We start from the raw sequence: 27,522 nt of genomic DNA, 5'->3' as shown, positions 1-27,522 counted from the left end.
TTTTCAGAGAATTTTCTATATTTTTTTTTTTTTCGGTCAATTGAGCCTCAAGCTCCACCGATTCATCATCCGATTAACAGGGACCCATTTTCAGAAGCTTCTATGTCCCACAAGGGCACATTTACGTTGAACTTCACTTCTTGGAGGATTCCAGAAGACTCTTGAGGCCTACCCCGCATGGACATGGCCGAAGACAAAGGAGACTCGACGCCTCTGTTCAGGATCTGCCCAGGATGTGGACTACAGAACGTCTTCAAAGAGGATGGGCACTCCAAGTGCCTTTACTGCCTACACTCAGACAAATCGCACGTGGGGGAGGCCTGTGCGCTCTGCAAGGACATGTCCTCCAGCACCATGAAGGACCGTCACAAGCGGCTCACTGAGTAGCTGGAGACAAGGAACCCGGTGGCAGGTGAGCCCCAGTACCGTTCTTCTCCCAAGAGAAAATCTGAGCGGTCTTCTAAGACCTTTGAGGGCGCTCCAGCGACGGGGGCCCGACAAAAGACAATGCACCACGAGTCTACGGGCACTGGTAGCGCCGTGGGTACAGGCTTCTCGGCAGCCAGGCTGGGCGCAGCTTCGCCGACAACCACGAGCCAACGCTGCGGTTCAGAGAAGAGAAGTTGAGCAACCAGGTAAGCTTCGGGAGAAGGCCTGATTGTCTCCGATGGAGAAAGCCAAAGAGGAGCGAGGTGCTGACCCCCCCTCCCCCACGGTGAAGGCCTCAGACGTGCCTAAGGTCGTGAAGGCCCAGGTTCACCAGACTAAGGCTTCAATTGAGTGAGTGGTAGCGTCCCTGGCTAAGACCGCAGGGGCGGCCCCAGTGGAGACTACCCCCAAGCCAAGAGTTTCCCGCCCACCCAGAGGGAATCGTCTTTCCTGCCCATCGAAAAGACCCCTGTGAAGCCCCTGGCCACGAAGATGGGGGGGGGGGGGGGCACGATAGTCCTGCCGGACTCAGATATCTCCTCGGAGGATGAGCTTTCGGGCCCTAAGGCAGTTTTTGACAAGAAGTTAGTCGAGGTCAGGTCCTACGGGAAGGACCCCGACAAGGTGGACGTGGAAAGCGAAGAGGGTACCGACGTGGAGCAGCAGGACAGCGAGGAACCTGAAGGACACCACACTGCTGTCGACGTTCCCGCTGCCACCACCGACAGACAGGTCGGCAGACATCCTGCAAGCCCTGCACACCCTGTGCTCAGAAATAAGGACAAGGATGCCCTTGCCTCCGGCGGGTAATCCAGCAGCACCTGGACCATCAGGGGACCCTCCACCCAAGCAGAGGCGAGTCCACCCAACTCCATCCCCTCCGCCGAGGGACGAAACGGAGACGACATCAACAGATGGTGGTGGAGACGACAGAACAGACCTCCCGTTGCCGCTACCCTGGACTTCTCCTCCCAACGAGATTGGCTCGTTCCACGCCATGATCGCTAGGGCCGCAGAGCTTTTTCAGCTGTGCCCAAAAAAACAGAAGGAGGGATTCCTTTATCAGTGACAAGAGTCCAAGAGGAAGACTGTGCTCTCGGTCCCCCTGCTGGATAACATCTGGGATGAAGGGCCATCCCTCCTGAAGAACTCAACCCCGGTGAAGAGAGACTGGTACAAGAAGAAATATCGGGTTCCAGACTCTGCGCCGATGTGCCTCAGAGCGCAGCCATCCCCAGTCTCAGTGGTCTCCGCAGCGGCAGGAAGAAATCTGCAGGGCATCGACTTCCACACAGGAAGGCGAGGGGAAGAAGCTGGATGCCATGGGACGATGGGTCATCTCGTCAGCGGCAACGACCATTAAGGCACCCAACGCTCTTGCTATCGTGGCCCGCTACGATAGAGAGCCGTGGTTTAAAATCGCCCCTCTCCTGGACTTCCGCCCTGACGACAAGAGGACGGAGGCCCTTGAAATCCTATAAGAAGGCGAGGTGGCTTCGGACCATGCCATCACGGTGGCCATGGACATCGCTGACACCGGGTTCCGCCAGATGGGCAATGGCGGTTGCCTTCGTGGGCGTGGTTGGCTCAGGGCCAACTTCCACCAGGACGTGCAGGCGAGGGTACTGGACATGCCCTTCGACAGGAACAACTTCTTCGGCAAGACGGTGGACGAGTCACTGCAGGCCCTCAAGGCAGACACCGAGACGGCCCATGCCTTAGGCACACTCCAACAATGACTGCCGTCCTTTCGGTCCTCCAGAGGCAAGTCACAGGGTGCCTCCAAAGGATTCGGTGGCAGCTCTTCTTCGTATCGTCAAGCAGCCTGTTCTAGAACACAGGAGGCCTACAGAGGCCGCAGCAAGGCTGGAGGAAATAGTCGTCATCAAGGGGCCCAAGGTCGTAGGGCCTTGGCGAAGCAGGACTGAAGGGCCGTGACGTGCGGGGGGGCCCCCACCCGAGCACCCCGGTGGGAGGCCGGCTGGCGAACTTCATCGGCGTGTGGAAGGCCATCTCCACCGACCGTTGGGTGCTGGATGCCCTGGCCAATGGACACACTCTACATTCCACTGCTGCTTCTAGAGGTACGAGCAATGCTGAAAAAGGGTGCGATGGAACTCATCCCGAAGAGGCTCCGGCGTATACTCGCAGTACTTCCTCGTCCGAAAGCAGACCGCCAGTTGGTGGCCCATCCTAGATCTCTGCCGCCTCAACAAATACATAAAATCCAAGAATTTCCGGAAGGTCACCCTTCAGCACGTGCTGGGACAGCGGGAGGAAGGAGACTTCCTGTCGCTGCTGGACTTGGAGGATGCTCATTTCCACATCCCCATGGGACATCGAATGTTTCTGTGCTTCATGATCCAAGGGCAGCACTATCAATTCAAGGCCCTTCCCTTCGGTTTGAAGTCGGCCCCAAGGGTCTTCACCAAGTGCCTGGCACTGGTGGCGGCTGCGCCTGCAGGGGTTGCACGTCTACCCCCATCTGGACGATTGGCTCATTCGAGCCAAGTCAAAGGAACTCGCCGTCGAGCACACAGCAAGGACCGTCCGCGTGCTCACGGAACTGGGGTTCTCGATAAACTATCGAGAAGTCCTGCTTGGAGCCATCGCAGGACGTTCAGTTCCTGGCAGCCAGACTCAACACAGTGACGTGCCTAGCGCCACAGTCGGAGGAAAGGATAAAAGGCCATCCTGGGCAAGGTACAACGGCTGTGGACCATGGAAGTTGCCAGGGTGAGGTCCATCAAGTCCCTGCTCGGCATGATGTTGTCATGCATTTACCTCGTTCGGCTGTGCAGGCTGTGATGCGGCCGCTGTAGGAGTTCAATGCCCGTTGGATGCAAGTGGTGGGAAGCTTCGAGGACAAGATGTACCCTTAACGAGACATTCCATTGAGCGATTCGGTGATGGGGTGTCCGCACACATCTCGCGGCGGGCACAGACTTTCAAACCTCAGCGCATCAGGAGACGGTAACGACAGACGCCTCCCTGGAGGGATGGGGCACACACACCGGAAATCTCAACGCAAGAGGCCTGTGGCTCCCATAGGAGAAGTCGTTGCACATCAACGTCCTGGAGCTCCGAGCCGTGTTTTGAGTCCCTCAAGGGCAAGGTGGTGCGGGTCTTCACCGACAACACCACCACAATGTTCTACATTCGTAAGCAGGGGGCACCAGATCCCCAGCCCTCTCCAAGGAAGCGTTATGACCTATGGCACTGGGCCGTCGCCCAGCGGATGTTCCTGGTACCCTTTCATCTGGCAGGAGTGAAGAACACAGTCGCCGACTCACTCAGCAGGGAGCTGCCCTCCGAGTGGGAACTTCGGCAGGATCAGGTGGACCTACCGTTTCGGCGATGGGGCAATCCCCAGATCGATTGGTTTTGCGACAGCGATTAACACCACGTGCCAGAGGTTCGCCAGCAGATTTCCCCAGCCAGGGAGCTCGGGGGGGGGGGGGGGGAAATTCGTTCTCATTCCCCTGGGACGGCCTGTTTCTCTATGCATTCCCACCATTGCTCCTGCGACTCAGTCAACTCAAGACGGTCCCGGTGCAGGATGATCCTCGTCGCACCGGCGTGGTTGAGGCAGATATGGTACCCAGACCTTCTGGCCATGTCAGCGTCTCCTCTAGCCAAGTTTCCGGCAGACGCAGATCTTCTCGCCAGGGAAGGAGGTGCAATTCTGCACCATGATCCGAGGTAGGTGAATCTGCAGGCCTGGCTTCTACAGCGCTAGAGTTTGGAGGATACAAGGCCCCTCAAGTGCTGCCGTACTTGCGGTCGCTGGCCAAGGCAAGGCTGGTGCACGCTTCTATCAAGATCCATCTGGCGGCCATCTCCCACTACACCGAACTCCGGGGCGATAATCACTGTGGTCGCATCGCCTGGTTAAGGAGTTCATGGAAGGACTTTTCTGCTGGTTCCCGCCGGCGAAGGCTCTGGCCCGGCCGTGGGAGCTCAATGTGGTGCTGACTAGGCTCATGGGTTATCCATTCGAGCCTCTTCCACGATAGGAATTTCAGAGGTGCGGAATGCAGACGACGTTCCTGGTGGCCATTACTTCCGCACGAGTGGGAGAGATCCAGGCCCTTTCCTGTAAGCCTCCGTACTTGACATTCCATGCAACGAGGGTCGTGCTGAGGACGCATCCCTCCTTCATGCCCAAGGTGCCATCGGACTTCCATCTCTACGAGCCCTGGGTTTTACCTGTTTTCTTCCAGTCGCCTTTGTCGCCGGCTGAGAGGACTTTGCACTCACTGGATGTGGCTAGAGCGCTGTAGTTCTACGTGGACCGCACAAAGTTTTCAGAAGACATCATAGCTGTTTGTGAACTGGCCCTGTGAACCAAGGGAAGGCCCTCTCCAAGGCTTCCATTTCCAGGTGGCTCTCCGGCTGCATCAGGCACGGTCACCGGTTGGCAAACCGATGGTTGCCTGGCCGTCCGAGAGCCCATTCGACCAGAGCGATCGCTGCAACTATGGTGTTCCTGTCTGGTGTGCCCCTGCTGGACATCTGCAGAGCTGCTACGTGGAGGTCGATGCACACCTTCACGAAATTCTACTGTGTCGACCGGGATTCCAGGGAGGAGTCCAGAGTTGGCCAAGTCGTGCTGCGCAACCTGTTCGCTTGAAGGTGAGCCTGGTGAGGAGGTAAGAGATGCTTAATGTTGAGCCTGTTGCCATCTCCCGTGGTTGTGCATGTGTGTGCTATGTAATCTTTTATTCATGAGCATGTGGATCCATGCCAGACCCCATGCTGGAGAAGGAACAAGTTACTTACCTGTAACTGTTGTTCTCCAGCATGGGTCTGGCATGGATTAACATGCGAACCCTCCCGCCTACCCCTCTGCGGCTCTTCACTTGGTCATACTGCCACTTTACATGCTACCAAATCAGAGGATGGCTGCCAGGGGCGGGGCTTAGGGAGAGGGCAGTCATATGACCCAGAGACCAGTGATTGGTTATTTGGAGAAAAGACAGTTCAGAACTGAAACTAATTTTTTCTTTACCGAGGATTCCCAGCCTGACGATAAGGAATATTCATGAGCAAGTGAATCCATGCTGGAGAACAGTTACAGGTAAGTAACTTGTTCCTTATTCCATCCCACTATTTATTACTAAAATGTACTACAGATGAGACTTCTTCCTTAAAAACGGGCATTTAACAGATTTAATAGCTACATGGTAGGAAGGTAACATTCCTCTTGAACAGGATTTAGCCACTGGGTCAAGTTTAGATCGCCACTGGCGCTCAGCTCTACGAACCTTCATTCTGTATTCCCTCAATGCTCCCTACCATTTGTGCAGCTATCCTTCAGAATCCCTGCCGTTTGGATGGCCTCCCTTCATACTTGCACGACCTGCCTTGAAACCCCCTGCAGTTTGAAAATCTTCCGCCACACTCTGCAATTTGCACAGCCAGCCTTCCTACTCCCTATAGTTTGCATGACCTTCCGTCATACTGCCTGCAGGTTGCACCACCTCCCTTCACGCTCCCTGCAGCTTGCAGCACTTTCCTTCTTGCTTCCTGCAGTTTGCACCACCTTCCCTGCAGTTTGCACCACCTTCCTTCACGCTCCCTGCAGTTTGTATGGCTGCCCTTCACGCTCCCTGCAGTTTGCACCACCTTCCTTCATGCTTCCTGCGGTTTTCCCTTCGTGCTCCCTGCAGTTTGCTCGTCTCCACATCACACTCCCTGCAGTTTGCATGTACTCTCTTGGGTTTATATGCGTTTCCCATGAACATGCTTGACTTTCCATGTCTTTCTCCTTTAGATCAGCCAGGAGATCCAGCACATGCAGCAGGCGAAGGAGGTGCAGATGCACTCAGAAGTCGCAGTCAGCAGCGCAGTGCTGCCCCCCAGTGCTGCCCCCCGATGGAAGTCCTTTGCCCTCGCAACGGGCCATCACGAAAGCCCTGCAGCTGACTCCCGTCGCAGCTTCAGCACATCACAGAAGCACAATCCTGCAGTCCTCAAATGCAGCCCACCATGAACGAAGGGGCCGCTGGAGCAGGGCGCGAGTCCTGCGCTCCGACACCAATGCAGAGTCTGCCATACGCATGCAAGGACCAGATGTGAACAGTTTATATACATTTTATTAAATAAAATAAACACTTTTCTTAAAATGGGGTTTTCATTCTGGAAATTGCAGACTGGTAATATCGTTCGGTGAGACCAAATCAGTGACTGCCCACAGGATCCCATCCAAGCCATGGGCCTGCCCCTCTGCCCACAGACCACCCTCTCTGTCCACTGACCGCATTCTCTGTTAATAGTCCTGCCTTTCAGCATACGGACCACTATCCCTGCCCACAACAGACTCTTTCTGCAGCCAGATCTAGCATGGGAAAAGGGGTGCCACTCGAAGAATGGCTGCAAACATCAGCAACAGTAGAAGACGGCTGGGCCTTCACCTATATTGTTGGAAGGCTTGCCCCATGTGGGAAATACAGGCTTAGGTTTACTCTCTGGGGCAGATGTGCAGGCATGCAGGCTCTCCTGGACAGCTGAGAGGGTAGGGTGACTCATTGATGCTCTGAATAGCTCAGAGAATGATGTGGTCTAGAACCCACAAGGTGACCGGATGCCTGTCCACACTCATGCAGAGATTTCCATGGGCTTTCTCACAGTTGTCCATAGCACACAGGCTTCTGTCTTTGTACAGCATAGAGCACGTCCAACACATGACCCAAGCCCCTGAGAGCCCACTACTGGGGCAGTGCACGGCCAGGCCGCGGCAGAGGGAGTTCACAAGAAGAAGTTGATTCGAGAGGCCACGGTTTTGCAGCCAGTGGACGAGAAGACCCTGTCCTCCTCTGGGAAGAAGCTGATGCTGGCCAGGACCGACTCGATGACCTCTTCTTGGCGACAGCCTTGCAGCGCCAGCTCGCTTCTGGCACACTGGCGCACATGGCTTGGCCTCAGTGGAAGGAATGGCACGATGACATCAACCAGCTTCTCATGGAAGATCTGCGACTTCCAAAAGCCACCTGTTGGAGAAGAAGAAAAAAAAAAAAAAAAAGTTAAAGACTAGGACACTCCAAGGAGAAGCGATGTGCAGCGGGGCACCCGAAGCAGCTAAAAAAGGCCTCTGCCAGCAATCTCATTATCCCCCCCTCTCACACGCAGAATGACAAGCCCCTCTCTGCCTTACCCTCTACTACACCTTCTGCCCTATAGCGTCAGCCCTGCAATACAAGACCACCTAGAACGCAGCGCTTTCCCACCTATGCGCTGCAGCATTGAAGGACATCCTCTCCCTTGCACTGCTTAAGGTCTCTAAGCTGCAAATCTCACCAAGGACGACGAAAAGTAACAACACAAAAAAAGAATTGCTGCGCCATCATGACAGGTTGGGTATATGGATTCACATATATTTATTTTGTACCATGCCCCCATTTTAATCTGGACTCAACCACCATCTTCGGTTAAAAAAAAAGAGCCAGTCATTTGGTGTCTGGCAAAACGGCTCTAAAACAAATGCATCCCCCCTGCTGGAAAGAGTGGAACCATTTGGAGCGGAGGCTAGAAATGGTTCAAAATAGGACCGCTCTCATGCCTGCGAGTACTGGATCAGTACCCCGGAATCCAGTATTACTGGTGGCTTAGGAACCAGCAGAACAAACATAAACATGAATGCAAAGGAGGAAAGGCCAGAGGAGGCAATCACTCCCACTGCACCCCCCCCCGACCCCATTTCCCTTCATTTTAGAGATGCACCGACTACCTTATTCACAAAGGTGACCTGACCATTTCAGGAGGGCTATCACCACCAGAGTGGTCCCCTGGCGCTCTGGCGGCTCTGAAAGAGGGGAAGGGAGGGCAAGTTAGTGGGAGGAAGCTGGAAAAGTGCAAGCGAGCAGTGATGTGCTGTTGGCGGCCTCAGCCCGCTGGGTCAGTTGGCTGGGCCTGGGGTGATTGTGGCCGGTAGTCGTGTACTGTTATGCGAATCTATGTGCGGTTTTGTTTTGTTGTTGCAATGTAGCAAAGTTAGTGCGGTTTGTTATGCTGTAGGTTTGTGGTTGTGTTTGGTTTGGGGTTTGAGCGGTGTAAGCAGAGGGGGAAATTGTTAGATTGGTTAGTTGGCATTACTGTCTCGAAGTGAGGCGCTGGTTTTGTGCAATCTCCCTAGATGAGGTGTGGGGGCATTTCTGCGCCTCTGTCCTGATCTGGGTCTGTCCAGCATTCACACCGTCCCATTCCCATCTGGCCTCCCCTTCCATCAGCCTCCTTCATAAACCTCACCCAGCTTCCTTTCCCACCCACACAGCCAGTGTACCTGCTACAGTCCACAGCTCAGTTCAAGTGTGGTGACTGCCAACATATAGAAATTTGGTACCTGGTAGAAACTATGGGTCAGCAAGGAAGTTGGCTCGAATTGGCTGGGGTTGTTGCTTCTGTCCTAATGGGCGTCGCTTGTTTTCTACCCGACTTGGCGCCACCCGTCCAGTTGTGGTAGAAGCCTCTTAGTCGCTCTGGGTGCTGTCAGTGTCCTCCCAAGTCTAGTCATTCTTTTTCATTTCTGTTATTTCAGTTTGTGACTGTGGAGTTGAAGAGCCAGGTTTTTAGTAATTTCCTGAATTTTAGGTGATCTTTGGTGTCTTATTTCTTTTGGGATGTTGTTCCAGGTTTTTGCGGCTAAGTGGTAGAAGGAGGCGCCTCCAAGTTTTTTGTTAAGGTATGGTTTTAGTTCCAGGCAGGTTTCGTTGCTTGACCTGAGGAGTCTCGTTGGCTTGTAGATTGATATTTTCTTTTGTAGGAATTCTGCTCCCTGTCCGCCGATTGCCCTGTGTGTTATGCACATTGTTTTGAAGGTGGTGCGATGTTTGACTGGGAGCCAGTGTAGAGTTTTTAGGGCAGGAGAGATGTGGTCTCTTCTGGATAGTTTGAGGAGCAGTCTGGCTGCTGTATTTTGGATCCGTTGCAGTTTCTTCACGAGGTATTCTGGTATTCCGAGATAGAGGCTGTTTGTGTAGTCGATTCTTGACATGATTAGGGCGACAATTGTGAGTGTTTTGTGCGTGAAGGAGAGGAAAGGTAGGATTCTTCTTGTTGTGTGTAGGAGGAAGAAGCATTTCTCGACTGTTACATTTATTTGTGGTTCTAGGGTGAGGGTGTTGTCCATTAGGACTCCCAGAGTTTTTACTACCTTAGATTGTGCCGATGTATTTCCCATTTCAGCAGGCCACGGGATGGCGGTTTCCTTCTCTTGGTCTTTGGATATGGTCAGCTTTCTTTCCTGGGTTGATTTTCAGGTTGTTGGCATTCATCCAGTTGAAGACTACTTTTAGACACTCGATTAGGGTCGAGTGATCGGCTTGGGGAGTCTTTGATTTTGTAGATGATTGGAGTATCATCTGCGTAGTTGTAGCATGTAATGTTGTATTTTTTGAAGATTCTGATAACTGGAAGTACAGTGGCTATAGCGAGGATCCTTGTGACACCACAGTCGTTAACTCGTGGGGTAGGTTTGAAGGGTTTAATCCATACAGTTTCTGTTCTGTCTGCTAGGAATGATTTAGTCCAGAGTAGCGCTGTGCCTGTATGCCTATGTCTTCTAGTCTTTTAGTTAGGGCGTCATGGCTAATTGTGTCGAAGGCTGCAGAGAGGTTGAGCAGAATAAGGGCTGAGGTTGTGCATACATTAGCATCCAGAGAGTGCTGTCGACACTAATGTACGACAGGTTCCCAGCACACACTGGGGTGCTAATGGCGCATTCAGAGTGGTGGGCCCTAAAAAAGGCCAGCCATTGTGAAATGTTAATACAAATAGACCCGCTGCTGTTCCATTTTAAAATTAAATGTGTGTAATATTAGGAACCAGAGAGTAGCCAAGTTTCAGAGGTGGCTGTGATCTGTTGTGTTTACATTGGCGAGATCACTGCAGTGCTGCTTGACACTCAAGGATCAGTAAGTCAATTGGTCCTTTCATCTAACAAGTATGGACGTACGACTGGCTGCTCCTGTGGTCCTGTGTGCCGAAAAACGGTGCCGCCGCCGAGACCCCGAGTCACGACCTGGGTATTGATCGGAGTACTCCTGAAGGTGCTGGCCGGAAATAGAGGTACTGCCGAGCTAGTGGTGGCAATGGGGCAAAAAAGAAAAGAAAATACAGGAAAGGGCTGCTGTGATTGCCTGAAGGTGAGAGTTGTCTGCCTAGGACAAGCTTCTGTCTGTTCCAGCAGGCGTAGCGGTTAATGCAATCCGCACCTCATTGCAATAGGGGGTAGCCTCAACTGACCTTCTGGATCACCTACTTCCACTTGGGAAGAGGGGTAAAGTGAAGGCGGTCTGTGGGGACGGGCGGCTTGGCGGTGCAGAATTTCATCACTGGCAAAAGCCAACGCTGTACTTCGGGGAGTTAACTGGACTAGAAACTGCTTTCAGATAAGCGTGGGAGTACATAAAACTGTATTATATTGTACATGAAACGGTTGGCAGTGTGTGGCAGCCAGGCCGGGAAGAATATGCGACTACTGTTGCAAGAACCTTTCATAGAGCTTATTTCGATATTTACCCCCTTGGTTTTCCCCCAGAGTGTCCATTGCCTAGAAGGCTGCTATAGCGGTCACTGCATCCCCTGAACACAGCAAACAGGCAATACAACCAATACCGTTTAAAGGTCAAATGCAGCCACTCAAGGTTACTTGATATCTGTATATGGTGACAGGAATGGGCTGAAGGAGCCAGGGAGCCCAGGAACCAATCAACGGATTATCCAGAAACACGAGCCTCTCTCTAACAGAGCCAGAAATTAAACAGAGGGCAGTACTATTGGGGGAATTGTGCGTTTTGACAGGAGGACACGACTGAGGCATTATATCAAGTCCCAATGGAGGACACCAACAAGTTACAGACAAACATTGCCCCCAATGAATGGGCTTCACAGAAAGAAGGGGAAATCTAGCAGCTTCGGACCTTCCTCTTCTGCCCATCTTTCACCAAAGAAACAGAGCTCTTCCTATGGGTTCTCCCATAAGAGGCCAGCTGATTAGTAACTTTTTTTTTTTAAGTCAGTGTCAAGCACTGAGGCAAGGACTGTGGTAGGTTTGAAAGCCACTGCAGAAGTTGATAACTCTCACATGAACGATCCGAGTAGGATTGACTTCGCCAATTCAATGGTTGGCACTTTGTCCCAAGTGCCTGTGTTTGAGAGTGAGACGAGGGAGCTACAGCAATCCCGAGGTGCCTTGGTCTTTGGCTCACCTACCGAGCGGACCAATATACTGGACAAATCAAGAACTGACCGAAATTCACAAGACCAAATAAAATTAGAAATTCAATGAAGGCCCAAAGTTACACAATACTCTGATGGAAATGGACGAAGTGATCGTCCGACATCGCCCACAAAGTCAGAACGGAGCATCGTGTTCAGTTGTTTTGTCACCCTGTATGACAATGTTTATGAGTAAGTGAAGGGTCATACAAACTATCTGGATGCCATCACATGAAAATTGAACTCTATGGGATGCCTTCCGTCCCCCCCGCACCCCGCACCCCCCACCCTACCGATGCCCCCGGTTACATTGTCAAGGCCCTTTCATTATAGACTCTTGAGGACGATGCAGGTTCCAAAAAGAGTCCTCTATCTGCCAAAAATGTTGCTCCTTGGTATTGAATCCGCTACGAAGGAAGCGGAGGGGCCAGTCAAAAATTCCATGGAGACAGTGCAACAGCAAGAGCAAAGTCCCCATCATGAGAGGAGAAAAAAAAAAACCAAAGGCGCACAACAAGGAAAAACGCATCCTCAAGGACTTGTCCGTGTAATCCTCCCATTGAGGAGTTGTTGCATGGGCCTACTTGGGGGTTAGCCGACTGAGGGCACAAGTTTCTTAAAGGCCCCAATTTATCTTGAAAGGACAAAACCTGTTGATGTCGGGGGTGGGGGGGCAATCGATTGTCTGCAGGAGTAAAAGTTTCCGAGAGAGACATAGGAGTCCAGTCGGATAAAGAGACCCATTCTCAAACTAACGTCCCCATCAGCCATCAACAAAGCAGTATACCAGACCATCAAGGATTGTTCCTGAACAAAGCCGAAGTAACACGGCAGATGAATCTGAGCAGGCGCAACAGCGCAGGCCAGAGGGCGAAAGAGTTTTTGCCATAGTAAACGCGGGGAGAGACTCAGTGCACAAGAAGCTCTATAACAGTGGAGCCAGTTAGAGTCACGGAAAGAAACAAAGGGGACAATAAGAACTTCAAACAAATGCCAGAGGAGGGCCCGTCATAATTTACACCCACCTTTGTCAAACCTAAAGCGAATGTGGACTTGGATGGCCTGTATGAGTAATATGGAGGTGTTTCGAGTAACATTTGCCATTTGGAGAAGTGCCGGAGCGAAAATACCATTAGGAATACAAAAAAGGAGAACTGTTCGAAGATTCAAACTGACTCCACCCAATTAAATGGAGGCCTCATGCGGCCATAGATGGCCACAAGGTTTTGAGCAGAGGTCTGGGTGTTATGGATGAAGCAGGATACAACATGTGCTATATGGGGCCGTCTCTACAAGACCGTTTAGCTTGGAGACGCGAGAGAGAAAATCAGTCTTGATGTCCAATAGGTCCCCATCAGCAGGACTTCCAAGCCACCCTCATAGGAAATAACCTCAATTCCAACAATAGAGCCATCCTCCTAGGAGATTTCAACCTTGGATTCAAGGACATAAAATAAAGCCTTCGCAAAATCTCTCCTTGAATTAGAATTCATCCAAAAAGTTGACTCCTCCACTCACATCAAAGGACGCATATTGGATTGGTTAGCGGACCATAACTGTGGTGTCGACATCAGTTCAAACATCCCACGCCCATGGACAGACCATCTAATCCACATTCCCTCAAAGTTCGCAACCCAACGGAACCCTCCTATGCCAGCCGCCACTGCCAGGTCAAAAAAAACTGCTTACCAAAGACAGAATTCTCCCCCCTTTGGAAGCATCGGCACTAGCACAACCCCTATAAAACAACCCCACAGAACTGGCCAATCTCTACAACTCCATTCTCAAAGAAGCAGTTGACACCATTGCTCCCCTAGAGAAAAAGAAAATAGCAAAAAAAACATATCAAACACCAACTCCTGGTACAATCAAGACCTCCTTGACCTAAAAGTACTCAAAAGGCAAGCCCTAATACTGCCCGTCTGACTGCACACGATTCCTACCTCTCCATTGCCAATCAATAAAAAAACTCCATCGCTTCAGCAAAAGCCACTCGCTACAACATCAGAATTGACAAAGCTAAATTCCAATCCAAGGAACTATTTTCCATCTTTAATGAGTTGGTTGTCCCCCCTTCTTCCACACAACAGTAAAGGACGAGAAATGGTGTAATGATATCCAACATGCTATGTTGGGTAAAATTAATTTACTCCAAGAAAGAAATCAAAACCAATGTCAACAACATGCCCAAAACTTCACCTCCAATACTTACCACCTCTGAACCAAATTCACCTACCCTTCTAGACCCCAAGCCCCCGCCGCTTTTCACCTTCAGAAATGTAACCATCCCTGAAGTCACATCTATCATAATGCATATAAAACCATCACTATGCAAAGGGGGACATCTGTCCAGCAAGCATAATCAAAGACTGTGCTCTAGCACTAGCTTTCATCACAGCCTTCGTTAATGCTTCGTTCACACCTGGCACTGTTCCATCCGCCCTTAAAGAAGCTTGGGTCCAGCCACTGCTAAAAAAGCCCACATTGGACCCCGATTCCCCAAACTACAGGCCCATCACCACAGTGCCATTCTTGTTGAAAGTCCTCGACAAAGCTGAATATCTCCAGATCCAACCCTACCTCGAGCTACACAGCATACTGGGAAAGAGGCAATCTGGTTTTTGCCCCCAGCATGGCACAGTCAGCCCTAAAACATGGACAAGGGCAAATCAGCGCTCCTCCTTCGAAGGGATTGTGTCCTCCGACGTATTCCTCATCTTAGATATCTCTTTCCAGCTTTGCTGGCCTCGGAAATTTTCTCTCTAGAGGGCGCTGCGCATCGACGTCCGCCGAGTCGATGTACCTCGACAGCCGCCGTATCAACGTAGACGTCATCCTGCCTATAAAGGCCACGCGCAGCGTCCTTTGCTCAGTTCCGTTTTTCCGCACTTACTCAGTGCCTCGGAATATCGTTGCTCAGTTTTCGTAGAGAATTATGCCATTTTCCTTGAGATATTCGATCCATACTCGATGGCTTTGTCGTCTGAACCGACGACCCCTCGGTCCGGCTTTAAAAAATGCCGAGACTGTGGAAAAAAGATGTCGCTGACGGACCCTCACAGGGTCTGTCTGTGGTATTTGGGAGCTGAACACCATTGTTCGGAGTGCGAGGACTGTATGTCCATGGCAGCTAAGGCCCTGAAGGAGCGTAGGGGGAAGCTGGAAAAAGGTAAGACTTCTAAAGCTTCTTCTTCCTCGACGAAGTCGAGACATTCGTCTCCTCGTCACCATTCGCGCTCCAGGTCTCGAAGCGGGTCACATCACTCCTCGAGATCGAAGCACTCGAAAAGGAGACGCCGAAGATCCCCTTCTTTGTCCTCCTCTTCCTCTGTTTCACCTAAGAGAATCCCTTGCCCCACGAAACATAGTTCCCGGGCTGAATGGGAGGAATTCCGAAAAAATATGAGCGTCTTCGAGAAAGCGGCCTCGACCCCCTCGAAGACTGCCGAGAGCGATGCTCTGGTCGAAAGACCCGAAGGTCCAAAACGCCGCGAGTCGCAGCACCCGGCGAAGGAAGCTCCTCAAGCACGTCACAAACCCTCGAGTAAAGCAAAGACCTCGAATCCTTCGAAGGTTCCGTCAACGCCGTGGTCGGTGTCTTCGAAACCGTTGTCGAAGGGACTTTCGACACACGGGTCTGTCGACTCGACGCCATCCTCAACACCGGCGTCGACACCAAGGAAAGTCGCGGTTGCGGCGCACCCAGTGGCTATTCCCAGGTCTTCGATGACGATGTCGTCGAGATCCTCAAGCAGAATTCCAATTCTATCGAGGACCTCGAGGCCTCCACCTTTGTTTTCGACGCCACGTTCGAAACATTCGACATTTGAGGCCGATTACAACAAGTTTGGCACCCTCTGCCTTGGAGATGGGTTTCACACCCTTTGTGAGTTCAGACCAATTGAGAACAATGTCCTCAATTATGGAAGAGGGAGAACTGTCTGACCAAGAAGACACATTTGAGTTGCAGAGATCTGCGACCCCAGTTCAAGAGGAGTTAGCCTCAGAGGAACGCAGATTAAAGGAACTCCATGATTCCTTACATGAGCAAGTGGTTTAGACACTTCCCCAGAGGTGGAGTTCGCTAGGCCAGACCCGGGGGAGCATGCTGAAACCCCTTACAGAGCCTTAATGGCCAGGATCACAGAATTTATGGGGTGGTCAACACCTTCACAGGCTTTCCAACAGGATGACCTCACGGATATTCTTGATAAAGGTCCACAGAAGGATCCTGTAGTACCTTTTCATAAAGCTCTTCAAAGAAAAATCATGACGAACTGGGAAACCCCAGATGTCGTCCCGGCAGTAAATAAAAAACTGTCTACTAAATACAGGGTATCTTCTGCAGACCCAGAGTTTTTGTCCAAACACCCATCCCCAGAAAGTCTGGTGGTACAGGCAGCATCTTCTACTGACATCAAGACTGCTTACCCTACCGTCCCACAGGACAGGGACGATAAAAAATACGATGCTATGGCTAAGAAAGTCTTTTCGGCATGTAGCATGGCGTTAAAATCTATTAATGCTACTTGCACCCTTGCTAGATTCAGCCATACAATTTGGGAGTGTGCTTCTACAGCGGCTGACTGCATCCCGGAGGGAGAAGAAAGTGAGGCGTTCCTAAATATCATACAGGACGGTAAAGACGCTATGTGCGAATCCCTCCAGACGGGCATTGATTCGGCTGACAGTATCAGCAGAGCAATGGCAGCAAGTACAACAACCAGGAGATTTGCTTGGTTGAGAAAGTCTGGTTTTGCCCCAGATGTGCAAGCCAGGCTTTTGAACATGCCATTTGATGGCTCTTTGTTTGGGAAAAATGCGGATGACAGTTTAGAAAAACTGCAAACATCAAAAAGGCAGCAGCAAAATCCCTAGGCGCTGCAATCCGTCAGACACCTTTTCGTCCCACCGGAACCTCTGCGAGAGGCAAGTCCTTTCGCTTCTACTCCGCATTCGGAAGAGGTAGAGGACGAACGGCTCAAAGGGGACAAAGAAGAACTACCCGAGGTGGACGGGGTAGATATTCAAAAGCCGAGGCAACAGCAGGTGCCTCTTTACCATCGGCATCTGCATCAGCCGCCCCAAAACCACTCTGAGGACTTCCCTCACAGGACACCTGTAGGAGGCAAGTTGACTCAACATCTGGCGGTATGGCAGGCTATCACGTCAGATGCTTGGGCATTGGAAACAATTGCCCAAGGTTACTGCCTGCCTTTCCTACGAATACCTCAGAGTCATCCACCGGGGATCAGCTCTCAGAAAGCTCCAGATCCGCTCCTCTTGCAGGAAATTTTTGACCTGCTAGAGAAAGGTGCCATAGAACCGGTACCTGTAGCGGAGAGGAACAAGGGCTGGTACTCCCCTTACTTTCTCATACCAAAGAAAGACGGAGGACTGAGACCCATCTTGGACTTGCGAGAATTGAACAAATTCCTCAAGAAAGACAAATTCAAGATGGTAACTCTTTCTCAGATCCTTCAAGCCCTTCAGTTCCAGGACTGGTTGGTATCTCTGGACCTTCAGGACGCTTATTTCCATGTGCCAATCCATCTCAAACACAGGAAATACCTGAGGTTCGCAATTGGCAACTCTCATTATCAATTTCAAGTGCTGCCATTTGGGCTGACCTCCGCCCTGAGGGTCTTCACCAAGTTAATGTCGGTAGTGGCTGCAAGTCTAAGGAGGGAAGGGATTCACGTCTACCCCTACCTGGACGATTAGTTGATCAGAGCTGTATCTTGGGGAACAAGCTCAGATCCAGCTAGATCATGTTTGCCACTCCCTTCACAGACTGGGCTTCTCCCTCAATTTAAAGAAGTCACAAATGATACCATCGCAGAGACTCCAGTTCATCGGAGCGATCCTGGACACTTCCCTGGGAAAAGCCTCGCCACCAGAGGTGAGGGCTCAAGATATTCTACAGATGGTCACCAAGTTTCAAAATGCCCAACGTCTCCCAGCCTTTGACTTTTTGAGGTTGCTAGGCCTCATGGCATCCTGCAATTTCCTAGTGCCAGAGGCTCGCCTGAGATTGAGATCTCTCCAGTGGGCACTGAGAACTCAGTGGTCACAATTCTCAGGGAGAATGACAGATCTTCAGGTTCCCGACAGGGTGGCTCGAGACCCTCAGTGGTGGGCCTGTCAGGAGAACATTCTGAAAGGAGAGCAGTTTTGGCAACCCTGGCTGGAGATAACAGTAGTCACGGATGCCTCACTCACGGGGTGGGGAGCCCACGCCAACGACTTGACCATCAGCGGTCGTTGGTCTCCATCGGAGTCCAGACTACATATCAACCTGTTCGAGCTGAGGGCCATCAGACTTGCGCTGAAGGCTTTTCTGCCATCTGTACAAGGAAAGAATGTCCTGATAATGACGGACAACATAGTGGCCATGCATTACCTCAACAAAAGAGGAGGCGTAGGATCACTACCCCTGTGCAGAGAGGCGATGCAGCTCTGGTTTTGGGCAATCCAAGAAGGAATCTCTCTATCGGCAGTTCACCTAGCCGGAGAGAAGAACTTGACAGCGGACGCTCTGAGCAGGCAGAGCACAGTCTCCGAGTGGGAACTAGCTCAGGAAGTCCTTCAAGAGATCTTCGCCCTTTGGGGAACCCCTCAGGTGGATCTGTTCGCCACCAGTGTAAACAGGAAGTGCGATCTGTTCTGTTCAAGGGAATTTCCCCCGAGAGGAGCTCTGGGAGACGCGTTCATAGTGGACTGGGAGTTTCCACTCCTGTACGCGTTTCCACCGGTCCCTGTCATTCCTCAAATGATCAGGAGGTTGAGAAGATTCCGGAAAACCATGATCCTAATTGCCCCGGATTGGGCCAGGAGAACGTGGTACCCGAACCTTCTAGACTTGTCCATCTGCCCTCCAATTTGACTTCCACTCAGAGAATCTGCTCTCACAGAAGGGAGGTCAGGTTCTCCATCCAGACATCAAAACCCTCAACCTTCACGCTTGGCTTCTGAAAGGCTGAGGTACAAGGATTGGGACCTCCCTGATGACGTTATGGAGGTGTTGCTTTCGGCAAGAAGGCCAGCAACAAAATCTTTATACCGCTGCCGTTGGAACAGATTTTGCAGCTGGTGTAGGGAAAAGAATATCGATGCCTTTTCATGTGGTACAGCAATGGTTTTGTCCTTCCTACTTTATTTAGCTAATTCAGGCCTTCAAGTTGGCACCATCAAGGGCTATCTCGCAGCGCTATCCATCTTTAAGCGCACTGCTTAAACCATCCTATTTCAAGTTACCCTTGGTAATACAGTTCCTAAAGGGGTTAACTAACGTTTATCCCCCAAGACCATTCCAGGTTCCCCTATGGGATTTAAATTTAGTCCTAACTTTCCTGATGGGCACACCTTTCGAACCACTCCACTCTTGTTTGTTAAGATTTCTTACCCTTAAGACTGTTTTATTAGTAGCACTTACATCTGCTAAAAGGGTGAGCGAGTTACAAGCTCTTTCTTGTAAACCCCCTCATACAATCTTTCACAAAGACAAAGTTGTTCTGCAAGTGAAGCCTAATTTCCTCCCAAAGGTGGTTTCTGAATTTCATATCACACAGAACATTACCCTTCCATCTTTCTATCCTCCGCCCCATCCGGGGAAAGAGGAAGAGAGGTTACACAGGCTGGACCCAAGAAGGGCTTTAAGTTTTTACATTAGTAGACTGGCTAGGTTAAGACATGCAGACCAGCTGTTTGTAGGCTACGCAGGTCACAAGCTGGGGCTACCGATAACTAAGCAGACCATTTCCAGATGGATCATTTTAGCCATTTTGGAATTTTATAAACTGGCAGGAAAAGAGCCCCCTCAAAATCTTAGGGCTCATTCGACCAGAGGTATCGCAGCTTCATCGGCCCTCAAAAGCGGAGTGCCGGCTAGAGACATGTGCGGCTTCCACATGGTCGTCCGTCCATACCTTCACACGGTTTTACAACTTGGATTCCTCCTCCAGTCAGGAAACTAGGTTTGGAAGGGCAGTATTGCACTCTATTCATCAATAAGAGGAAGCATGAAGTCAGTACTCCCACCTCCAATAACAGAATACTGCTATGGGAGCCTATCTAAGATAAGGAATACGTCGGAGGACACAATCCCTTCGAAGAACAAGTTATTTCTTACCTTGTAACGTTCTTTCGATGGGATGTTCCTCCGACGTATTCCTTATCGACCCTCCCATCCATCCCCGTAGTACTACTTCCCTTGTTGTTGCAGCTTACGCTCCTTCAGGGTGATTAGTCTAGTCCAGAAAGAATTATTATGGGCTACAAAACGGAACTGAGCAACGGACGCTGCGCGCAGCCTTTATAGGCAGGATGACGTCGACGCCGATACTGTGGATGTCGAGGGACATCGACTCGGCGGACGTCGATGCGCAGCGCCCTCTAGAGAAAATTTCCGAGGCCAGCAAAGCTGGAAAGAGATCTAAGATAAGGAATACGTCGGAGGAACATCCCATCGAAAGAACGTTACAAGGTAAGAAGTAACTTGTTCTTCTCCTTGATCAATATGCAGCATTCGACCTGGCTGACCACAAGATCCTAGGGGAAACGCCTCAGACTCGGCACACTTCTCTAATGAGGCCACCACCTGGATAACATCCTTCCTTGAGGGCCGAGCCATGAGGGCCTTCTCAGACCAGGCATCAGCTGCTCCATCCCCCATTGGGTGTGGTGTACCACAAGGCTCATGCACCTCCCCTACACTCTACAATCTCTTCACCCTACCACTATTCAATGACCTAGAAGTTTTTGCATAACGTTCACCAGTTATGCCGACGATCCACACATTCTTCTGCCACTTACTGGTGACTACAAACATACGCCATCATACAGGCCTGGATGGCAGCAAATGGCCTTCGTCTCAATGGGAACAAAATCAAAATGCTACTGGTTGCCCCCAGGAGACCCTAAAAAACTAGACAATAACTATTGCAGTTTCAAAATAGAGAACACTGTAGTCACAGTCTTGACTGCTGTAAAAACCCAGAGTCTTCCTGGACTCAACCCTACCTATGGATAGGCAAGTCAGCTAGGTCTCCTCTTCAGCAGCACTCACAACCAAAATGATCAATGCTGACCCTACCTCTCGGCCAAAAACATTTAATCACCAAAGCAACCATAGGTGCAAAACGAGACTATTGTAATGTCCTCCTACTCGGCACATCCGCCAAAAACATCCACAGATTACAAATTGCTCAAAACAATGCACTTAGAGCAGCTCTCAGCATTCCTAGGAGAGAACACATCTCTCAGACCAGGAGAGAGGCCCACTGGCTCCCCATCACAGAGCCTACTGTTCGAGACACTTACAATCACCCACAGATGCCTCTCCCAATCAGCACCCACTTATCTAGTGGAACGAATACATCAAGTTCAAACACTCAGACCTAAACGTGACATCTACTCACACCAACTCAGAATTCCTACCTTCAACAGAACCAAAGCCGGAGGGTCCAGCTTCGAGGTATTAGCACCAAAATCCTGGAACTCACTACCACTTGAACTCATAAAAGAAACTTCCGTCATGGCTTTCAGAAAGGCACTTAAAAAAAAATAAAATACTATTCAAATAAACCGCACCTGCTCCGCTGTCTCCCCTGTAACCTTGGAACATGAGCAGCGTATGTACCCAACCACGGAACCTGCATAAGTATTGTAACTATGTTTAACTTGCTGCCAAGTCAAAATGCTGTAACTGCGCCTCGATGCCCGAGTGCAATTTGTGCGCTTTATAAATGGAAATCAATAAATAAAATATCAATCATTGCCGGGTTGCCAAATAGCACCAGAGGAATCCCAAGGTAAGGGAAGAGTTTACGGGGCTTGGAGGGTCCTGGCGCAATTACGGCCATTACTCTCGCAGAGGGATAATTTCCCTTAAATCCGTCAAGGCACTCATTCTATGCCTGAAACACATTTGGACGATAAAAGTTGTATTGTCTGGCTTGCAGGATTTCAGGGTAGATGTGCGTTTAAACGATGGAATGTTTGGACTATTCTTTCAACGTTAAGAACAATTTCCTCTCCAGATCTTGAGAGGATTCCCTTTCCCAGGCATCCCAATCAAACGTATGTGTAATCTATTTTCATTTCAGTTTGGTTAAGGGATTGGTTCTTGCAGAGAGCGTTAAGCTAAACCCCTTGGGCTTCATAATTGAAAGTGTGACATTGTCGGAAACTCATAAATGGGTGGGTCCCAGAAAATGTCCGGTATGATTGGGTAAATGCTGGTTATGGGAATGACAGCCAGGTTTCCTGGAAGAATATACATGAGTTAGAAGTCCTGTCTGTGCTGTTATAGAGGGTTATGAGACATTTTTGCAAGCAGCAGGGGTTGGTGAAGTGGGATGGCCCTCTGGCGGATTAATGATCGCAATCCGTAGAGGCCAGGGATTGGGGTTCGAGTTGATTCATAACATGCCCTTTAGGATCCTGGCGTTGAACTAAAGAATAAGAATCCACTAACAAATGTCATGGGGGGGGGGGGGTGCAGACCTGGACACTTTCCTGGGCCAAATTGAAGAGCGTATTCTGACCTGGAAATTGTCTAACGAGGGCGGCTTTGGAATAGTGGCAATGGACCTAAAATCTGATTGCATAGTCATCCCCTGGAAGGGAATCCGGCAAGGTCTTTCTTGACCCCATCCCACTTAATTTCCAAGCATCAGCAGGGTTCATAATAAACAAGTTTGACATGGTGTCGGAGAAGCCCATGTATACATGGCAGAGAGAAAGCAGTACTTCGGTACTTGACTGTCTTTGCAGATAATACGCACTTTAATGTTTTTGGAGACTTTGACGGGGTCCCAAATACCTGGACTGATCTCAGCATGGTATGCACAAATTTTGATACAAGTTAAACTGCTGCTTAAAAGACCTCACTGCAAAAAGTGGAGTTAACAGAGTGGAATGGTCCAAGGGGAAGATGGCCAGATTCAAATCAAGGTATGTGGAGGATGAGGCCAACTACCTCATATGAGAGGAAAAGGGAGTGTTGTGGAGTCCAACATTATTCAGAAACCCTACAAAATGTTGCCCTGCTGATCCTTACTCAGTGTAAAACACCAGGGAAGGAAGGGAAAACCTCCCAAAGCCATAAATATAATGAACACTTGATGACAAAGAAGGGCGATGCGAAAGATTCGGAGACAGATGGAGAAAAGCGAGGGTGATCAACTCGAGAAAAACTAAGCCCGAGTATTGAAACAAAGGTTTAGAAACTTCTGTAAATATCATAGAGCAACCCTTGGACAGAGAGATGCTGAGGGCATGCCCAACATTTTGATTAAAAAAAAGACCTGCATTTTCTGGCCAACGGTAAATGCACTAGAACAAACTCAGTCCATTATCCAGCTGAATGCTGTGTTAGAGTGCATGGGTTAATCATTGAGTTATTGTACTCCTCAAGCGCAGCCAAACCAGAGAGCTCAAAGAACGATCAGACACAAGGCATACACTTTAAATACAATCTTGAAGTGGATCCAAATTCAATAAGGACAATGATCGAGAAGACAACGGCCTCAGGGGCCCCTGGTCTAAGCGGACTCACAAACAACCTCTTCAACAACCCCAACACATGGTCCTTGGTCCTTTCCTTTTGTTTTCTAGTATAACGGACAGCAGCTTGTTCCCGGAGACTTGGAAGTCCTCTTATGTAGAACCTATTTTCAAGAGAGTACTAAATTGGCCCCAAGAAACTATAGACCCATCTCCCGTTGACGTAGAAAGCAACATTTGTGCAGCCCTCGTATATGTCCAAACGGGTTTCCAGCAGGGCAATTCAACCAACATCAGCGGGGCAGTGATCAGAGAGTTTCAGGATAGATGGGGACACAGAAATTCAGCGTATTTATAACTGCAGTAGATCTCTCAGCAGCCTTTGACCCGGTAGACTGTTCGAGGCTATGGGCAAAGCTGAAAAAAATGGGGCCTGCCTCAGAGTCTATTAAGTCTGAAAATTGGTTAGCATGACAATTCAGGCAGTTATGTACGCCTCAATCAAAAAGTATGTTGGCATTCCAAGATGGCGGCTGATCTGTGAGGTTGTGCTGCCCGGAGCTCCCGTACATCTTTAACCTACTAGCACGTAGAAGCAGCGTTTATGCTGTAGGTGCCCTCTTTACAAATTGGCCGGTGTGGGAGAAGCTCTGGCGGGTCCACAATCGTCAGAAAGCAGAAATAAGGCTGCAGTGGCCGCCGCAATACCTCGGCTGCGGCCACCTTGTCTAGAAAGCAGAAGGGCGAATCCTGGGCTCTGCCTCCCGCATGGGAATAGGCGAGTGCGGCGCCGGTGGGAGCGACCCGGGCTGAGGGAGAAGAGGCGACAGCGCGCCTCCCGGGGGACCCTTGATCGCGGACACCCCACGCGCCAAGACTGCGTGAGAGCCAGACCCGAGGCGCAGCTGCGGGGTGAAGGAGGACGTAGCCCCCTGTGTTGGTGGAAGAGGGGGCCGGAGACACTGTGCGCCGGACTTGAGAGGAGGCCCGGCCGGGTGTCGCTGGGTTGACAGCGCCATCGGCCCAGTTCGAACGCGCCAAAAAGAAGAGGACCTGCTGTGGAATGGTGCCCACGGCGCGTTGGGTCTGGCGCCGGGTGAAACAGGCCCGAGACACGGCCCGGGAAGGGCACACGCATCTCGCCGCTGGAGGTGCAATGTTTGGGCCCCGGGTCGGCGCTCTTTGGACCGACCAGCCAAGTAAGTGGAGGGGTGGCGGGGGGCAGAGGAGGTGGAGTCATAGTGAAGAGAGGGCCCCCCCCCCAGTGCACCCCCCCTATCAGAGTTGAGACAGTTGGGTCTGTGGGGCCCTGTAGTTTGAATATTCGTTTGGGGGGGGTGCCCCTCCGGGGGAGTTGTGCTCCGGCGGGGGCCTTGGAGACCGGGCCCTGCCGCCCCATCACCATTTTCCTCAAGTCTTGTCCCCCAGGAGCAGGACCCCGACAGGGGAGCAACATCAGGAGAATCAGGCATGCCCCCAGACGGATCTTTCGTTGTTGACTGGTACGGCGGACCTGGACATTAGGGGGGCCTCGGGCCCGGTGGTGAGATTGACGACCAGCTCCACTCAGGATAACTGCGGAGCGCTCCGTCCACTCGGCGGACCCCTAACCCAGGCGGTATGTCAAGAAGTAAATACAAAGTCACCCCCGCCTCAGCCAAGAAGGCGAAAAAGCACCAGGAGGGTTCACTGGCACAGATTTGGGCCAGGGAGCTCGGTGGGCAGAGACCTCAGGAGCCTGGAGACGGGACCTTCCAGGCCGCCTCGGCCTCCACTCAGGAACCACAGGACCTGCCGGTTACTCAAGCCCTACTCTGGTCCCTGCTTGGGAAATTGTGGAGAAAAAAAAAATTCTGCAGAAGCAGATGGATGCGTCAAGGGAAGATCTGGCAGAGGGCCTACAAGAAATAAAAAGGGACCTCAACAAAATCAAAGAGGGTGGACACGAATGAGAGGGCCCTACAGGAGTTGGCGGAGGACTCACGAAAGGCGGACTCCCTCTTGGAGAACCTCGCGGCAGCAACTCATAACCTCGAATTGCTTGCAGAAGACTTAGAGAATAGATCCAGAAGGTCCAAAATACGGGTTAAATCCCTGCCAGAAGCAGTCCTAGATCATGAACTGGCCAAAACAATGAAATCAATATTTGGAGTCCTCATGAAAGAGGATCAAAACAAGGATGTTAAGCTTGACAGGGTCCACCGTGTGGGACTGAGGCGCCAGGAGCGCGACCACGTGACGTACTGGTGGCGTTCCATAGTTATACCCAGAAAGAGAGCATCCTTCAGGCAGGAAGGCGGGACAGCTAACCCACAACGCTTCAGAAATCCAGCTCTATCAGGACCTATCTCAAGCTACCCTGAATAGGAGACGGCGCATGGCCCCGATCTTGGCTCATCTTAGAGAAGCAAGTGTGCTACAAGTGGCTCCACCCATTTGCACTTAGCTTCCAGTGGCAGGGGAAGCAACAAAGAATCACGACCTGCGACCAAGGAATAGCTCTACTAGGCCTCGGGGACGACCCACCTTTGCCAAGACCCTCCCCGACAGGGAGGGCAGTGTTACGCAAACCTTGGGAATGGTCAGAAGTGGGCCCTAGGAAATCAAGGAGGGAGCGTAAGCAACTCCAGATCAGTTCTCTGACCCAGCCCCAGACCCCAGAACAAGAGGACCAACCTGGGGAGAGGGGTTCACAAGGAAAAAAAGTTGCATGTTCATAATCTCAGTACCAACCCTGGGGAGGGCACACAAAGATGTAAGTTTAATGTGTGTATTAAAACATTAAAGGTGATTGCCTACACATCTGCGAGATGCATCAGGGATGAGGGAGGGTCCTGACATCTCGGGAAGGGGAGTTCCTGCTATTTCGAAGTGGGGAGTTCTAGGTTTGTCATTAGTCCAGCTCTCGTAATGTTGTCGCGAGGGGGGCTTGGTGCCAGTCGGATCCGCCTAGCCGGGGGGGGGGGGGGAGTTTGGGTAGGGGTGGGGGGGGGGGGGGGAGATCCAAGGTCTTAGTTGGGTGGGGTCTCGTAGTGCTCTGAGAGTGGACTGCACACGAGGAGGGTTTGGCGAGGGGATCAGAGGGCATAATGGGGACAATCGGGCATCAAGACATCTTTCCATATGACTAACTCCATTACCATTAAATGTGAACGGCCTCAATTCCCCGGTTAAGAGGAAGAAGGTTGAGAGGTTCCTAGGCGGGAACATCCTCATGTTATGGCTATGCAGGAGACATGTGCACACCAGGGACACACATAGGATAAGATTCTGCGGGTACTCGCGGGTAGTACGGGCTACACAAACCAGCAAGAAAGGGGGAGTCCTTATAGCCTTGATGGGTTGGACCTGACAATTGGGAATACACAAAAGGATAACCAAGGCAGATACCTTGCGGTAATACTTCAGGGAAAAGGGGAAGTCATCACGGTAGCAACTCTATATGCACCAAATCAAGCCCAAGACCCCTTTATACAAAATATAGTTACCCGCCTAGGGAAATTTGCACAGGCAAATATCCTCTTGCTAGGAGACTTTAATTTAGCCTGGGACCCTGCGAAAGACAGGTCTTCCGCCACATGGGGCTCACAGAGGGGACCTTCAGGGGATCTGGTGAAGAAAATGGAGGATCTGGCCCTGGTCGATGCCTGCCGCGAGCTGTATGGCGATGCTCTGGGATACAATTCTACTCACATGCCCATAGGTCACACTCGCGCATAGACTATGCCTGGATTCTAAAGCCGTTGTTGAGTAGGGCCTTAGCTTTGGAAGTAGGGACAATAGCCCTGGGAGACCACGCCCCACTTACCATCTCCTTATCCAGGCCAAAGGGGTCCCCAGGCATTTGGAAGTGGAGATACCCAATCCCACTGTTTAAGGACCCAGTCCTGGTCAAAGAGAGAGACGAGGGTATTATAGACTTCCCTAACCATAATAACTGGGACGACACAAACCCCCAAAATTGGTGGGACACCCTCAAAGCCACTGTAAGGGGAAGGATCATAGCAACCAAGGCAAGAAGGGAACGGGAGCTGAGATTGGAGGAGCTAACATTGGAAACCAAGGAGATCATGTCTCGTATGGGTTGGGGAGGATGTCAGCAGCCACTAAAAGGGAATATAGGGCAGTGAGAGGTCAGTTAACCTTATGCAGACAAGGGTGGCAGAGCAGAACCTCCTAGCTATGCAACAAAGGTTCTACATTAGAGGCAATAAGGCTGACCGGCTGCTGGCCAGGAAGCGAAGAAAGGAGGCTGGGGACAGGACAATCTTGAAAATGAAGGGGCCGTCGGGTGTCCTCCTTACTGAAAATTCAGATATTTAAGGGGAATTCTGCACATTTTATGCTGAGCTTTACAGATCAGGAGAC

The 27,522-nt window shown here is 50.9% G+C and overlaps 2 protein-coding genes across 3 annotated transcripts in view; one reads left to right on the top strand and one right to left on the bottom strand.

Moving 5' to 3' along the window:
• TTC16 (tetratricopeptide repeat domain 16) overlaps window positions 1-6,516 on the top strand; it is a 547,992-nt gene extending 541,476 nt beyond the window's left edge. The window contains exon 14 of the mRNA XM_069609131.1: window positions 6,206-6,516. Coding sequence (XP_069465232.1) covers window positions 6,206-6,424 — 219 coding nt within the window. The 3' untranslated portion in view covers window positions 6,425-6,516. The remainder of the gene's footprint in view (window positions 1-6,205) is intronic.
• Window positions 6,510-27,522, bottom strand: part of TOR2A (torsin family 2 member A) — a 183,378-nt gene continuing 162,365 nt past the window's right edge. For both annotated transcript variants that reach the window (XM_069609132.1, XM_069609133.1), the window contains one exon: window positions 6,510-7,421. In XM_069609132.1, coding sequence (XP_069465233.1) covers window positions 7,180-7,421 — 242 coding nt within the window. In that variant the 3' untranslated portion in view covers window positions 6,510-7,179. The remainder of the gene's footprint in view (window positions 7,422-27,522) is intronic.

The sequence above is a fragment of the Ambystoma mexicanum genome, chromosome 8 (genome assembly GCF_040938575.1).
Source record: "Ambystoma mexicanum isolate Mex_15411 chromosome 8, UKY_AmexF1_1, whole genome shotgun sequence".
Lineage (NCBI taxonomy): Eukaryota > Metazoa > Chordata > Amphibia > Caudata > Ambystomatidae > Ambystoma > Ambystoma mexicanum.
Note: the sequence above shows the minus strand (reverse complement) of the source record. Positions and strands in the feature narration are given on the sequence as shown.